Source organism: Sinohyriopsis cumingii, chromosome 4 (assembly GCF_028554795.1).
Source record: "Sinohyriopsis cumingii isolate HCF-2022 chromosome 4, ASM2855479v2, whole genome shotgun sequence".
Classification (NCBI taxonomy): Eukaryota; Metazoa; Mollusca; class Bivalvia; order Unionida; family Unionidae; genus Sinohyriopsis; species Sinohyriopsis cumingii.
The window spans coordinates 70,741,892-70,760,301 of record NC_142964.1 but is presented as its reverse complement, the minus strand read 5'-3'; the positions used below and the strand labels follow the sequence as shown (position 1 = coordinate 70,760,301).

The 18,410-nt window shown below is 33.1% G+C and overlaps 1 protein-coding gene across 6 annotated transcripts in view; it reads left to right on the top strand.

Annotated features, from left to right (window-relative positions):
* LOC149801422 (tubulin polyglutamylase ttll6-like) overlaps positions 1-18,410 on the top strand; it is a 156,081-nt gene that overhangs the window by 35,262 nt on the left and 102,409 nt on the right. For all 6 annotated transcript variants that reach the window (XM_089955530.1, XM_089955528.1, XM_089955527.1 and 3 more), the window contains exons 4-5: positions 10,429-10,469; positions 16,825-16,943. In XM_089955530.1, coding sequence (XP_089811656.1) covers positions 10,429-10,469; positions 16,825-16,943 — 160 coding nt within the window. The remainder of the gene's footprint in view (positions 1-10,428; positions 10,470-16,824; positions 16,944-18,410) is intronic.

Below are 18,410 nucleotides of genomic sequence, written 5' to 3'. Positions count from 1 at the left end.
AGAACCACCAACCCATAGGAAGCTATTAACATTCTTTCTCACATACTCACATTGGCCAAGCTTGAGACTCAAACCCACGTGGACAGATGTGAGATGGCAGTGATCAGTAAAGGCAGGCGCTTTAGACCATTCAGCCACCCATGACCCCCAAAAGAGTTGTTGAGTGTTGTTTATGTCTTCATGTAGCATTTTATTAATATATAATTTGGATTTTCCCTTTGTTTCTTCTAAGGCATGTTAGGGTTTGTCAGCTTAGATAACATGGACTTTTTGTCTGCCATCATTTGAAATGTCTTTTTGTAGTAGCTGGATTTCCAATTTACAAAATAAATTATCACTAATTCTTTGATTAGTTAATTTATGCTTTCATAACACCATTGTTTGCATGCCTCCTATTTTTTTAAGAGTATTTTGATGAATAAAATAAAACCAAAAAAACACATACAATGCCCAGAAAAAGGTTTACATTGGTTTGTGTTAAATCTATTAAAAAAAAATGATTCTTTTGGAATCAAGGCATGTTGTGGGGATATAAGGCTTGTTGTTTACTGGCAGTAATTTCTGTAAGCATGTCAGGCCCAACATGCCTAAGTAAAATGCCTGTGGCAAAAAAAAGCCATTTAGTTTTCCATTGACTGATGTGGTTGTTATGGGTTTGTATGTTCCCACTGATAGCAGAAAGAGGCATAACATTTTGCTGCTATCTGTATATTGGTATGTAAATCTATATGTACATCAGTATGTCCACCCCATTTTTGATTAAAACCTTGTTAGCGCAATTAAGCAAAACCACCTGATGTAGATAAATTATATTTACTATGTTTGTTTGTGTCGATATGTAAATGACCTGATTAGATTTTCAGGCCATTACAGTAATTTATTGTTCACCTGGACATATGGTCAAAAAAGTTTATGGTATTGCTTGTTGTGTTCCTCTATGTCAGCCAGTATCAGTCCATTTACAATTGTTTGTTTCCATTCTTGAAGCCATACTGGAGACCATATTTCTGATCCACTTTGAATCAAATTTGGATTATGGGCTTATATCATCAAAGTTTCAGACAAGCTTGATTAAATTATATTAATGAGGTGATTGTGCATCAAATCAGCTGCATTTCTTTTGAGTTGAGGAAAAGTAGTTCTGACCTGATTTGAATCAAAATTTGGAATTAGGCTAAAATCAGTCTGATTAAAATAAGATGTTCACTGCCCTACATGAAGATCTGACAGCAACCACTTAGGGTCATGTTCTGGTGATGTATGTTATTACCATAATTGCTAACTTTATCAGCCAATCAGATGAAGTCTTATATCTTCACATTTGGGAGACTGAGCAGTGTGTCAGAAGAGCATCGACGTGTGCTGAATGATTGGATTCACTTTCAGATATTTGAAAGCTGCATTTCCATTGGCTAATTCAAAGGTTACAAGAACATGACCCCTAAGTGGTCACTGTCAGATCTTCATTTAGGGCAATGGAGATCTGACTTTAATCAGATTGGGCTAATATTATCAAAATGTTGGATGAATTTTATTATGAGTAAAACCTGTGAATATTTATAAGTTGATCTTGCATCTTGATTAGCTGAGTTTTTAAGACTCCAGAGACTGTTTCAGATATAATTTTGATCAAACTTAGTAAGTAGGCCTGTATCATCAGTATCTTGGTTGGGTATGATTATATTCATATATTAATAAAACTGCTTTATTTATAGAGGGTGACTCATTTAGTCAAGGAATATTCTCCCTTGATACCCATTTGAGAAGAAAGTATAACAATGTTGGATGTCATTGCTTTACAAACCTAGTCAACACTGTCATTCCATTGTAAATTATTATCTACAGTCGCACCTGCAAGCTGTTCAATTTTGAAATTTTCTAACTAATATTTATTGTAAAGTATAATTTTGGTTTCCTAATGTATGTTGTTTTTTTGTGATATCCCCACAAAAACACAATTTGTTTCAATTTCATTAATTACCATCTTATTTTGTTGCACCTAAGTTTGAATTTAATAAGGTCTGAGTTGAAACTTGTTTGGATAACCTCAGTTTTATCCAAACTGGATGCATACAAGGTTGCATCATGTGCAGACATATCTGTGTTTGTGAATTAATTAGTTTTTTGAAGATCATTTGACATAATTAAGAAAGAAGAGAGAGCCTAAAACAGCCTTGGATCCCAGAATGAGTAGTGTGAGTTTGGGAGCTGATATTAGTAATGGCTAATTGTTGAGACCTTTGGTTTAGGTATGATCAAAAACCATTTGCAAGAAGAATTATGAAACCTTAACAGGTCAGTAATTGCAGCAAAATTCCAGGATCAACCAGCACAAAGGCTTTCTTGAAGTCATAAAAAAAAACAATTAGAGTTAAAGAACCATTATCCTTTTCTAGTAGTCAAATATCTGTTAATTTGGAAAGTTCTGTCTGACATCATTGATGTTTTATAAATCCTCATTGAGCCTTATGAAATATAAAGTGAATTTAAAAAAATGTATGTACCTGACTATTTTTCAGATAATTTTGATAATATAGGTAGAATGGATATTGGTCTGTAGTTCAGTGGTCATAACCCTTTTCTCTTTTTCTAAAGATAGATGTAACCTTTGCATATTTCAGTGTATCCATAAAGTTACCACTCTACACTGAAGTTTACGTTATGCATTAATGACTTTATTATTACTGCTGCAACAGTTTTAAGAATTCATGGTCCATTAACATAACGTCAAGAGGAGTTATTAATACTCTGTTAAGGATATAAAAAAACTCAGATTCACTATTGAAAGATATCATGATGAATTTTATCTGTTTTAAATGACAGAAGGGCATCAAGTTCATCGTGGGTGTTTGTCTGGGTCTGAATAAGGTGACTGGAGAGGCTTATGAAAACACTACTGAGGATTTGATTCATTGATTCAATGAGGATCAACTAGCACAAAAGCTTTCTTGAAACAATTGATACCATTGAGCAATTGATACCATGTCATCTAGAAATGTTGGTAATCATTGTTTATTTGGTGTGGGTAACAACTATCCTGTAATGGGTTCAGTAGTTTTACAATCTTCCATAATGTCTTGATACTCTTTCACCAGTAGCCTCTTTATGGCGTCTTCTTTTGGCTTTTCAATCAGGTACTTAGCTTTATTCCTCCATTTTCTGTAGTTTTTCATGTCTTTTTCTTGTGGAATATATCCCTTTGATGCCTAGCCTTATTGATCTCAGGGTTAATCCACATGCCAATGTATGTTGGTGTTGAATCCTTTTTTTTAAAATTGAGAAATGCTGTTGAAGACTGTATTTAACAATTGATACCATGTGCCCAAGGCAGTGTTGTCATCAGCTATATTGATGTGTGGCAAGGTTTGCAAATAAAATCATTTAAGAACATTTCCTCAACAAACTGTTTAAAGTCACAGTATCATTTTCCAATCATTCAACATTCAAAAATGCAACCATATTAATGACATCATGAAATCCAAGTCAATTTTTACAGTGTGACAAAAAAAATTAAGTTCAGGGAAACAGGTGGTGTAAACTGGCATGAAAATTCATATAGATGATGTCAGATCAGACAATGCAAGTAGAATGGTATAGTAATTAGTTTTTGCAAAAGTGCTAATATCAGTGGTATTTCATTCTAAATAAATGTTAAAATATTAGAAAGAAAATAGTTTTGAAGCTGTTAATCATGTATACATGGTAATTTATCTATAGAAAGAATGCCTGTAAATAAGGTACTTTGTTTGAAGCCATCCATTGTTCAGGCAGATTTCATTGCCCATAGACTGTAAATTATAAAAGGGTCATAAAGAAAATCCCATTTTGTGTATGGTATCATGTAGCTCAGTGGGTAGGACATTGGACTCGCAATCCTAGGGATGTGGTTTTGATGTCAACCAAGGTTTTCCTGCAATGGCTGCCTTGGTGTGTTCTTGTGAACAGCGCTTACCTCCAATTTCCAGGCATGACAAAACCGATAATATCTTAAAGGTACTATTAAAAAAGAAATCAAACCATTTTTGCTGATTTGAATATGGCAGTGGTCTGTAAATCACTCAGGCTCGTTAATGAGTATGTATGGTGTATGAAGAAGCAAATCTTACATTAAACCAATATGGCCTAATGAGTACGGTAAACCCATTATGGCCTAGTGAGTACAGGGTAAACATGTCTACCTTGCAAATATTAAAAATCATATTTTAAAATTTGATGTCTCTTATTAAAGGAATGATTGATTGAATATTATTTGAATGCTAATAATGTGCTAAATGACATGTTTAGGTCCTATATACCCAAATCCATGTGCACACAACAGAGACACATATTTGACAATAACATAATGTACAGGCAAATCAGACTATACTGTTTGTGCTACTAACACATTCACTTGGACAGGGAGGTCTCTGGTCTGCCAGCATATTATGTGACTTCAGATTTGGGTCTGTGCTTTTTGTTACTGATTGTAAATTTTATATGGTTAAATACAGTATGGTCTTAAGTTGGCAGCTCACACAGTCGTTGTCAGATTAAGGAATATCAGAGCAGCTCTTCAGTGGTAGGATAAACATACACAGTACTGGTGCAAAAAATCATGTGATATCTTTATGTATGGCCAGCTTTAAATTACTTATTATGCGATGTCATATTGTGTTATAGAAATCAAAGAGACTTTGGAATTGAATAAACATTCCCATTTTGCTTTCTGATATGGCTGTTAAGTTTTTGAAGTAAATGTTTAAGACATACAGAGAAGTTTGCATTATGTACTTGTCTGGCTTACTGAACACTTACCTGTAAAGTGGGACATAAAGTTGTACTAACTGCAAATAATGGCCACAAAAAATAATGTTTATACAGTTGAAGCTATCTAAACCTGTGGATAACATGTACTAATTCAGCTAGCTAGAAGTAAAAGACCACCTTCCCTTTGACCCATAATGCCCTCCATTAGCTCCTAGTGCCCTCTAAGCTCTTAGAATTCCTCTGCTTCTTTCTCTTTCACTGGAGTGTTTGCTGGCTATATAGTGCTGAAGTAAATTTAGCCCCAGAACGGTAAAGAAACAAAATTACAACAAAAGGAAGCTTTTTGCAAGGTAGATCCCTTTAAATAAATGTAATTTAAATAAATGTAAACATAAAGTCCTACAAGATAAAAAAAATAACACTTAAAGATGTCATAAATCATTAAAAGTAAATAAAATAATAAAGGTGATCTTTAAGGGAAGGTTGAAGACATTAATTGTAGTTTTAATTTACAAATTTATATTCCTACACACATGTTGTATATGTGAGAGAGAGAGAGAGACAGACAGACAGACAGAGAGATACAGAGAGAGATTTTAGATGAGCAATAAATTTCCACTTGTTAAAATGGCTCTATATGACAGCACATCATCAAGGTGTTAAATAAAAGAATTTTAATCTCTGTTATAGCCAATTTTTTGAAAAAGTTTGAGCAAAAATCATTGAAATTCTGATTTAGTATTGCTGTAAATTTGAGGAGTGTAATGAAACCACAGTTGTATCCACTTTGAAAGGATTAAACTGCTGCCTGTCACATTTGATGTTAAACATATCAAATAATCAGTCACATATGATGTTAAACATATCAAATAATCAGTCACATATGATGTTAGACATCTCAAAAAATCAGTCACATATGATGTTAGACATCTAAAAAAAATCAGTCACATTTAATGTTAGACCTCTCAAATAATCAGTCACATTTGATGTTAAACATCAAATAATCAGTCACATTTGATGTTAAAAATATAAAAAAATCAGTCACATAGAACATGAGACTTATCAAATAATCAGTCACATTTAATGTTAGACCTCTCAAGTAATTAGTCACATTTGATGTTAAACATATCAAATAATCAGTTACATTTGATGTTAAACATATCAAATAATCAGTCACATTTGATGTTAGGTCTATCAAATAATCAGACACATTTGATGTTAAACATATCAAATAATCAGTCACATCTGATGTTAGACCTATCAAATAATCAGTCACATTTGCTTTTAGACCTCTCGAAAAATCAGTCACATTTGATGTTAGACCCATAAAATAATTGGTCACGTTGGATGTTAGACCCATCAAATAATTGGTCACGTTGGATGTTAGACCCATCAAATAATTGGTCATGTTGGATGTTAGACCCATCAAATAATTGGTCACTTGCTAGATATATAAAATATTCTGTCACATTTATATATAGGACCTATCAAGCAATCTGTCACATTTGCAGCCATGTTAGAATGAATATTTAGAGTATTTCTCTAGCTACTTGTATAAGCACAAACCAAACAAAAAGGTTTGCCTTTGTAGATAGGAAGAGAATTGAATCCTAGTACATGTATTAATAAGGAGATTTTTTCCCCTTACAGTTTCCACTCTATTGCATTTGGTTAGTACTAGTTGTAGACAAGTTTTGTAGCATCCTTGTAAACACCCAAATAAAGATTTTCTGATTAAGGTTTAACTGGCTTTTTTTTAGTGATGTTTCTCACTTATGGTTGCTGTGTTTTGGGATTTATAATGCATTCATGGCATAAGGATGTCATATTTTGAATAATTGAGGACATTTATGGTGGTTATACTGTTAGAGAGAGTGGTCGGTACAACTGATATATGTGCCAGTACATCCATGATTAAAGTCTTCCAATTCTCAGATACAAGGTTGTTATCTCCATTCAAAGTATAGAAAAGTTCTTGCAGAAATTGTCAGATTATATTCATTGTGTTTTAGAGTTTCAGGAAGTTGCTTGACCTTCATCAGATAAAATTGGCACATTAATGACCTAGAAGTTGATAATTCTTATCAAACTGCATGCATCAATTATTTTTCTTTGCCCTTCATCTAATGAAAGTTGAACTTGGTTTCATTTGGAAAGCTTTCAGGCAGCCTCAGCATTTTCACACATGCCTGCTTTGCTTCTCCCTTTTGTATCAATTACATGTATGGTGAAACAAAAACAGTTGATTTGATTTGTGTAAGTGAACTTTAATAATTAAACATTCATGATAAAATTTATACCATGATAGAGTATGTATGTAAATAAAAGGAAATATCTTACTTCATGGTTGACCTTTTTTGCCTAGACCATAATTGATCTGCTGACCTGTAACTGTATTTATTGACTGATATAACAGTGTGGGTTGACAGGATTGTAGATTGGCACAGAAATAATTTATGTATTATCAGTTATCACATAGCTATCAATACAGCAATTTGAAATTTAAGTAGAATAAAATGTTTGTTTTTCCTATTATGTTCTGATATATACAAGTCTTTCTAAACTACTGTTGTTTTTTCTTTCTTCATAAAGTATATCAGTGAGTAGATCAAAGGAACCTAACTCACCTTTATGTGTTACTTAATCAACCAGTACTCCAAGTTCTAAATTAAGATAACCACACAGACATTTAATACTTGAAAAGAGCATGCCTGTGCTAGGAAGTTTGTTAAACAATTGGAGATAAATGAAAGTATACATTAATTTACTAGGTAATGGCCAAGAATGAAGATGCAGTATTAATGTTTCATTGGTTTTGCACTTGAGACCTATTCATTGATATGAAAACTTAGAGTGTCATTCAGTCTCAGTCAAATAAAAATGTAATGCAGTTCTCCAACACTTTAGTGTTGTTGATGGGAACCATAAATGTGGTCTGCCTTATATGTCATGTTGTCCAAATATTGATATATAATTTGATTCATAACCATGACTGTCTTTTAAAAAGGACAACCATATATTGTGGTTTTACCAGGTATACTTAATATAGCTTCTAAATAATGAAATGTGATTCATAAGCATGCCAGTATTTTAAAAGGGACTGCTTTATGTTGAGGTTTTATTCTTAATATAACTACAAATTAATAAAACATGATTAAGAACTATGTCTGTCTTTTTAAAATGGACAGCCTTATCTTCAGGTTTTATATTCAGTGTTACTACAAAATAATGAGATCTGATTCATGACCATGCCAGTCTTTTAAAAAGGACTACCTTATATTGAGGTTTTATACTTAATGTTACTACTAAATCGTTAAATGTAATTCAAACCATACCTGTGTTTTTTTTAAAAAAGGGACAGCCTTATTTTGAGGTTTTACTGGTTAACTTAATAAATAAAACAACTAAATAATGAAAAGTGATTCATAACTATGCCAGCCTTGTAAAAGGGTTTGCTTTATATTGAGGTTTTGTACTTTATATAACTACTAAATAATGAAATATGATTCATAACAGTACCTGTCTTTTAAAAGGGACAGCCATATACAGTATTGATTTTTTATACTTAATGTTGTTGCTAAATAATGAAATGTGATTCATAACAATACTTGTCTTTTAAAAGGGACAGCCATATACAGTATTGATTTTTTATACTTAATGTTATTGCTAAATATTGAAATGTGATTCATAACCATACCTATGTATTAAAAGAGACTTGTCTTATATTAAGGCTCCTTATTGTGAGGAAGCACTGTACAGTAAAATGTCAATTTTCCAGAACCATCGGAGGCAGTGATTTTGTTTCGAAAATCAGTTGTTGAAATCACTTACAATTTTTGTAAGAAAAAATGGCTAGACTGTATGGGTGTAAACAATCTGAATAATTTACATTTTCACAAAATGTTAAAATTCCAAAATAAAATCAGTAAAGATGTTAATTAACGATTATTCTTGGGATAACAGTTTCCCTGTATTTAATGATTGCTACAAGCCACAAATTTTGACCCACTGAAAAATTATCCAGGTGTAAAATAATACTATTCAGCATATCTGAGTAGTGATGAAAATGTCATTTTCTACAAAACCAACAAGAGTGTATGACTATCGTTTTTCATAATATTGCTTTAGTACGATGCCATGAATGGGACTATTTATTAATAATGTATAAATTCAAACTTGTTAGGCCGCCACCCACCCCACCCCATCAAGAGACAGAGCTCCATTTTAACCACCTTTTCTATTTATCCTACTGTCTGTCCATTAATGCTTCTTATATACTGAACATAGCTTCTGCAATTTTGTTAGACATTCAAGTGTCATGTTGGTGGTTTTGTGTGGGGATGGTGGAAGATATGAAGGGATGGGTGAGAAAAATCGGATGCATAATTACACAGATCATGGATGGAGAAGTGTTGCTCTGACATGATTGAATTGTGTTCAGTACATTGTCTGTATTTAGACCCCCTGTAGTTATTACAATGTGGAGACTTGTCAGTTTTGGGGGAATTCAGGCAATTTTAGGTGGGTTAGTACTCCCTTGGTTGGTGGCCCACTGCATACCAGCTTCATTGTGGGAGTGGAGTGTTCAAACATTTTTTCAGGCAGGGTTTGAAATGCACAGTAACAAGTAGCAAAATATGGTACCTGAAAATGAAAGTTGATTTATGTTTTTGGTAATTTCCTGGAATTTTCATGAAAGCATCTTCATAATGGTGATGAAGATCAGCATGTACTTGTACTACAGGGTACTAGTATGTTTTTAAAATGCATCCATGACAGATGGATCAATGGAATGTGTGCATTTCCACTCAGCATGTATCATTTTCACTCAGGTAATATAAGCCAACCTGCTACACATGAATGAGTAACAACAGTATGAAGTACTGGTAACCGACTTGTGTTAAATAAAAACTTGTCCATGTAATTCATGTTTCTACTAGACTGAAATGTATATAGCCAGAATTTGCTACTTGAACTTCGTGTTTTAAATTCTTACTCTGTCGGGGATGAATATCAGCAAGAGATTAATATAATGGAAGTTATGTCAGATAGTTCAGTTTGTCATTTAATTAATGATATGGTGTGCATGGCGTAGAATGAAAACATTTTTATATTTGTCTGAACATTGTTTGCTTTGAATTCTGAGCCCAGTTTGAAGGTTTATTTGTTTCCTTTGTGCATATATTTTCAAGCATGATAGGAAGTTGGTCTGAATAAAAAAAAAAATATATAAATTATGATGTGCATCTTGGCAGTAAATCATATTAAAATGAACCTGAGCAATCAAATCAGTTTAGAATTTTAGTTTAGAATATTCTTTCATCGTCAGTCTTGACATGTTCTTTGTAGATTTATTTGTTTCCTTTATTTTTGTTATGTCTGACTCATACTAATATATCGTAGGGGATAATTCATACATGAATTGCCATACCTACCTTTCCCTTAGTCCAACAGATGGCAGTAGAATTCACCCTTTGCATGAGCATAAATGCATGGCTTTCCAAATTAGCAATGATTAGAAATACACAATGTGAATCAGTGTAAATTCTTTACTTTGGTAACGATTATTGTGTCTTATGCAAATTATGGCATAGACAAAAATCTATTTTGAACTATCATTTTTAAGGAAATTGGACGAAAAATGTATGCATTTCTAAATGTGGCTCCTTTCTTTCCTTTCAGATTCTTATACATATGCCTGATAAATTGTAAATATGATGTTGGTAAGTAGTTTCACTTACACTTACTGTATATGCTTGATTAAAAGTCGAGTTAAACTGTAAGCAGCAAAGACCCTGATCTGCTGTAGCATAGTGTGCAAGTAGATCAGGGTCTGTGTTGTTTGTTCTACTGATTATTCCTAACAAACTGCACATAGCCAAATCTGCTGGTGCTTTATGCAATGGCAGATCTGGGTCTGTGAAGTTTGCAGTTGGACCAGACTTATAAGTGGGTATAGATGGTGTTGTTCTATATTTGTACCCCCTGTTGCTTGCAGTAATGATAACTTGATTTAGGATCTATGTCCATCCATTCCTCCCAGGTAGCATGTTGGCACAAATGCACAAAAACCACTCAGCATGAACATATGAACTTTGGTAGGCATATTGTTTATCATTGATTGTTGATAGAAATTTATGCTATTTCAATAATCAAGGGATTTTTTTTTTAGAAGACTCTTTCTTTCCTTTTATCTTTTTCAAATTGTTCTTACAGTATAATTTACATTGTTAACATGTTGCCTGATTATGCAAGAACCATGTGACCTAGGTGAGTGAAATTAATGATTTTTAAATTTTTATTAAATTTTTCTGATTTTTAAATTTCAGCCTTTTTTTTTTGAAATCCTATGAGTAGGATTATATAGAAACTGCTGGTAAATTTAGTCAATGTATACGTGTTTATCAGTTATATATAGATCACCTGATTTGATTCTGATGCCATTTACCGTATTTTCCCGCATATATCCCGTGGGTTATACCAGATTTTACAAACCCCGCAGGGGGGGTGCAGGTTATATAAGGGTGCGGGCTATATCACAAATTTTTTACACATAATAATATTTCATTATATTTCCCTGGCGACGAATTCACGAAAATCATCCATCTTCTTCTCCCAATTCTCGGGTAGACGTTGGCCGACGGTCGTTTGTGTTCTGACTGACAATTGGTTCCTCTTCATAAATTTATATACCCAATGCACTTCTCCTTTAAAATCATCAATGTGCTTCTCTGCCGCCATGAGTTTGGCCTTCAGTTTGATGGCAACTGTCGAGACTGGTCGGTTGTTTTCCCGCTGGGCCATGATCCACTGCTTCAGGTCAGCTTCAAGGTGAGGCCATTTTGCTTCAGGTCCGCGATGAGCACGTTTTTGTGGATTCATCTTCTCCAACGTTCCTTTTTCTTTTCTCCAACCTCGGATTACACTCTCATCAATATCAAATTTTCTGCCTGTGGCTCTATTGCCATGCACTTCAGCATACGCAATGGCAGTTAGCTTGAAGTCGGCTGTGTAAGACTTTCGTTTCGGCATTTTTTAAATTAAACAGAAAGAAATTATTTAAACTCGAATCTACAATTAAAAAGAATACAAGATTATTTAGAAATGTCCGCGTTTATGTAGCCTGTAGTTGAGGCACAGCTCCTATAGACAGCCTACGCGCACAAGCACTGTGTACCGAGCCTGAATACCGGTAGTTAATTGACGTCATGCGAGCTACATTCGAAATTGACAATTGTGGCATTCAGCCTCAGGACCTCACACCATTGCATATCCGGCTCACAAGTACCTGGCTTCAAAATTCAAATCTGCCGGCTGCCAGCCGGAATATAGTGGAGGCAGGGTGACTAACTTGAACTGATGCAGAGGGATGAATATGGACCGACTGACTTGATAACATAAATACAAATTTGCATGTTGGGCGGGTGAGTGAACATACACAAAAAAGTTCATCAATCTATGGTTGCGGGTTATGCCAACGATTTTTTACACAAAACCCCAAAACCCACAGACTATATGAGGGTGCGGATTATCTGCGTCTGCGGGATATATGCGGGAAAATACGGTAAATGATTTTTGTAAGTTTTATCAGCTTTAAGCTTTACTGTTATTATACCAGGAGAGTTTATGTTATGGTCTGCTTTTCTTCTCCCATCATCTATTGCCTGTTATCCATGAGCAGAAGTTTCTTACTGCTGCTTCTCCCAGACTACTTTGACAGTTGTCATGAATCCTTTGCATGTACATTATGCTTTGGTGTAGTTGGTCCTAAATGAAAATGGTTGCTGATTGAACATCCATTATAGCAACCAGAGTGGCCATCTTGAAAATCTTGTTATCATTACTCTTCCTGAATGAATGGTCATATCAAGATTGGGTTTTACAGAATACTTCTTATGTTGTCTAGTTGGCCCTAAATGAAAGTGTTGCTGCTTGGATATCCAGCGTGGCTGCCCAGCTGCCATGTTGAACATCTTGTTATTGCTAATTTTCTCCATTCAAAAGTCATATTGACATGAGCTGTTTACCATTATTCTTCTTATGATGTATTGTTGGTCCTGAATTAAAATGGTGCCAACCTGATGCCGTGGAGGTCATCTTGAAAATCTTGTTATTGCTAATCATGTTAAATAGAAAATCATTGTCACATGAGGTTTTCACAAGAAACGGTCTTTTGATCTCTAGTTGATCCAAAATGAAAATGACCCAAACTGACCCTCATTATAGTCACCATGGCTGCCATCTTGAAAATATTATTAGCTCCTTCCAAATGGATGGTTGTATCAACTTGGGGTTTTACCTAAAGACTTCTGTCCTGTTGGAGAAGCTCAGAATATATTAAGTTAACCACGAAAGCTTAACTTGGTCTGAAACCTATCTTGAAGGCAGACAACAATAAGTCTCTATTTTAAATAAACTTTCTGATAAGAAACTGATAAAGTCGGATGTCCCACAACGATCAGTTCTTGGACCATTACCCTTTCTGCTGTACATCAATAATTTACCTTATCACACTGAGCTATTGACCACCAACATGTTCACAGATGACACGACATCATATAATGTTGCATAAACATGCCATGAGATTAGCACTAAATTAAATAAAGATTTGGTAAACAAAAATAACTGGTGTGAACACAGTGGTATGATGATAAATGCAGCCAAATCAAAAGCCATGATCATAGGTAGTTGAGCAAGAGTAAAAGCTGAGAAAAATTATTTCAAAGAAATGATAAAAGGAATGGATTTACATCAGTGTGAAAATGAAAAACTATTTGGCATCATGATAGAAATATCTTGTGCTGGAAAATGCAAGTTGATAAGGTCATTAAATAAGTTAACTCACTGCTTTATCACTGGAACAGAATAAAATCTTATATCCCTTACGAACAGAGAAAGATATTCTACAATGCATATATCATGCCACACCAAGAATATTGTTGTTCTGTCTGGGATAATTGTGTTACAGAAAATCAGGAAAGATTACTGAAATTTCAGAAAAGAGCAGCTAGAGTTATTACTGATGCTGATTTAGATACACCATCAATAAATCTTTTTAAAACCCTAAAGTGGCTTCCATTTGAGCAGATAACTCAGTCTCAAAAGGGTTTACTAGTCTATAAATCCTTACATGGTTTGGTGCCCGATTCTTTTAAATGTAACTTTAAATTTGTTAAAAATGTACATATGTATGAACTAAGATCCATCTCAAACAACAAGTTATATTTGCCTAAACCAAATTTAGAATTTATAAGAATAGTTTATGATTTTTCTGGAACCAAACTATGGGATTCCGTACCACCTTAATAAAGTCAGCTGACTCATGCCAAGTTTTCAGAAAGCTTCTTATAAGCCAACATCTAGAGAAACAATCATATGTATGATTTTGTTTAATTCAGCACTACTACTTTTACAACATTGTATGTACTCATCCTTGAAGCATTTGCACAATGTCATTGTGGAAGGCCTCATGGAAGATTGGTCAGTTGACCAAGTGAGCTTCTTTAAATAAAGTCATTATTATTATTATTATTATTATTATTATTATTATTATTATATAACTACATGTAGTTGGTTCTAATTGAAAAAGGTGCCAATCATACATCCATTATGACTTCCATGACAGCCATTTTGAAAATCTTGTCAACACTCTTGCTGAATGGATGGTCTTATCAAGATAGGATTCATACAAAAAGACTTCGAATGATGTTTGCTTCATTCTAAATGAAAATGGTGCCAATCTGACATCAGGTATATCCAACCGAGCCGTTGATTCTGAAATCTTGTTATTGCTGAAAAATATCAAGATGGTTTTAACACTCAATAATTAAAAGGAATAAAGAATAAATAATCTTACCTTAAATTCCTGGAAATTCTTTTCAGTCAGTAGAGGTCAGTCACTAGGTGGTATGGGTTTTTTTAAATTTACTTTTTGGACTTTTTTGTCTACAATAGAGGGCTGACATGTTTTACAAGCACAAATCTTGTTCTTATTGCATATTGGTACAAGTATTTGACAATAATTTATACTGCCTTAAAGCTTTCTTCCTTCGAGATCACATTTTATCTCAGATTTTCACTTAGAAGATGCTCTTAGAAACAAGAATAAATCAAATCTCATTTGCTGCTATTTTCTATTATTGCAATGTACACTGTTTTTATATCTGACCCTTTGCCATTAAACCTTACTCAACATTGAGAGTAATAAATTTTTCTTCAAACTTGAAAATATTGCTCAAAATCTAGAAATGCAGCCATTTTAGTGGTCGAAATATTTTCAAGTAAGATTTGGAGTCAAGTAAAGTTTTGTGATGGAAGGGTTTTTATTATGACTGTTTTGATTAATTTGTTCTATTGTTTTTTAAAGGTTTAGACCATAATGTTTATGGAAGTAATTAGATGGTTGTTTGTGTGTGTGCATTTGTTTGTGTGGTCGTCCAGCAAAATATAGTCTCATCTCATAAATATGATAGGGATCTTTACTGTTACAGTGGTCTCGCACATGTAATAAAGATTACATAAACATGTCAGATCTTTCTTAAGTTAGAAGCATAGTCATTAATTGAGATTCAGTTTGTGGCAGTTTTACAACATCAATAAAATGGGAATTTTTTTAAGCTTTAAGTTTTTTTAAGCTTTAAGTTTTTGACAGGAAAGAATTTTTAAAAAAATATATTGCCTGAATATCTACCTCCTTAAAATGTGATTCTAAGTTAGATAAGTCATTTTATGACATACACTAAAATGGTCTGAAACAAGTATGGCTTTCAAACTAACATTGTTAAGACACAAATAGCTTTCACCACACAATCAGAATTAAGATTTGTAAATTGTTTTATTAAACTGATTCATTTTCAAATGAAATAAATCACTGGGTCATGTGTACCTGGCCAAAAGAGGAAAATATTCTGGTCTATGTTTTGACATCTCTGTTACTCTTAGTACTGTATACTGTTACAAAGTTGTGCATAAAAAGATTAACAATGTTGCTATATGTTTATTTCAGTCACGGTTACCTATACATTTTTTTAAATATTTTTCAGAATCTGATATCATGCAAGATACTGTCCACTTTAAATCTAAATGTATTGGACAAGTAACAGTACGATACACTGTATTATAATTTCTATTAGTATGGTTCAAATATAGTATTCTGTCTTTCAGGAGTGACCATTTTAGTTTTGAGGGTGGGGGAAAGAGTAGTCCTGTAATATTTTGGAAGAAGAATTTCTGGTTCTCAATTAGCATGAAAAAAGTTCATGTTCTGATTTTTTGCAAGAAAACAAGTAACTATTATATCCATTATATTTGGTGAAAAAATATTCATTTTGAGATATAATAAACATATATCTGAAGAAATTCTTAGCTCCTCTCAAAATTAAATGGTCAGTCCCGTATCCTTAAAAAGTGAACATTTACATTTACATGTACTTTATTTCTTCTGAGGTATCTGACACAAGCTTGTGTTATATGTGTGTGTGTGTATATATAAATATATATATATATATATATATATATATATATATATATATATATATATATATATATATATATATATATATATATATATATATATATATATATATATATATATATATATATATATATATATATCTTGTGGAAGGTAAAATGTATTTTCCAGTAAAGAGGATTACAATTGCACCCAGAGTTTAAAAAAAAAAAAAACTAGTTCATTAACCCAGAACATTTGATGTGCTTACATCCAGTCTTCAGTTCATTTCAGTATGAACAATTTCAGGATGTTTTGCTAAATAATTGGACTAGTCTTCCATCTTAAAGTACCCAGAACATTCTGCACCACAGTACCACAGTTTTACGATGCTATCCTCATCAGAAAAAGCCACCTTACTTATTGGGCAACAATATAATTGCAGAAATGGGTGAATGCACAAGAGTGAGACCACTATGTAAGCATTGGATTAACCCAGTTATGGGATCAGCAGATGTATTTAGGTGTAACATATACCAGATTTTAAAAGATCTGAAAGAAATCTGTACCACGGCGTCAACTAAATGTGATTGACTTGATTTCTGAATATATCTTTTAATGTCTTTCAGTTCGGAAAATGTCCAAAAAGTTTGGTTTTAAAGAGGTATCAGAAGATGAAGACTGGACATTATATTGGACAGATTTTTCTGTAGCATTGGAGAGGGTCATGGATATGAAAAAATATCAGGTCAGTAAGCTGTTTGTCTGTCTGTCTAGCTAGTAATTACTGATAAGTATTGTGAAATCTAAACTTTATTTATTTTATTGCTTAACTAGTGACTAAGAACCATTATTTGAACTTGTGATGAGTGAATTGTTGGTTTAATGTGGTTTTTGATGTGAAGGAATCCCTTGTGCAATTATGATACCCTAACCATAGATTAGTGACCTGGGTACATGTCAGAATCATTGATCAAACCTGAGAATGCATAGATATTAAGCCAGCATGTCACTGTTAAGTCATGTCCCACTTACACAAAGATGGTGTTTAGGATTGATCTTACAACACATTATTATATGATTTTATAATTATTGTAAAAATTAGACTTTAAAAGTTGTTTTTTTGTGTGTATTTTTTACCATTGCCAATGGGATTAGGCACATGTGCTTGAGCAAACCATATCTACTTGTAGCCCTACAAGCAACATGACTCACTCTATAGACTTAGCTGTATGCACATGATTAACCTTGTTTGTATGGGTTAGAAACAAACGATTAAGCAATTCAGCAGTTTATATTTTATATTTGATACTTATTATAGCATCTGGTAATAACTTATTTTTTATATTTAAAATTACAAATGAGGCAATACATTTGTTATACTTTCAAATTTACCAAACAAATTTTGATTCCTAATATATATATATATAGACAAACTGAAATTTCCTGCACTTAACATTGCTCTTTAAAAATATTTTAAGAAAGAAACCAATTCTGCAGACCATATTTTTGAAAATCCAAATGGCTTGGGGGTGATTTTGGAATTGATTTACATTGAGGAATGTTTCTTCTGTGTCATCAGTGCTGTTGCTCGCAACAATAAAAAAACTGGTGCACAATTCAGACATTTTGTTTGCTGCTTTTTTAAATATTTTCGTTTAAATTAGCTGCACACATTTACTTGCTGATCTCTTACAGTCTCAAATGGCATTATTTCATCATATTGTGCCTATTTAAAGCACACATTTTCAACATATGGCAGTCATTGAGTGATGTACATGGTCATTTTTCTTCTTCTGATGTGGTATAACTCCCATCCTGATTGTTTTTATTTGTCATATGCACAAACCCATAAAATATATTCAGAACATGCACATATTACAAACTCTGTGTATGGTGTAATCTGAAAGCACATTTTGTTTATATATTGAATCAATAAAGTTTTGATTTTCACTTGGTCTATGCTGATTATCAACAGAAGCTATCTCTACATATTATGTATGGGTCAGGTGAAATGTGAACTTTGACCAAAGTACAAATGCATTGTTAAATAGAATACATTCTTACTGAGTGTATCCACATATACTTCCATCCTGTGTGTTGAAAGTATGTGTGTGAAGTCACTGAAATAGCTTTTCATTGAGATACCACCAGAAAAAAGTCATTGAGTTATTAAAATGAATGCATTTTATATAATAAATTTTGACCCAGTATT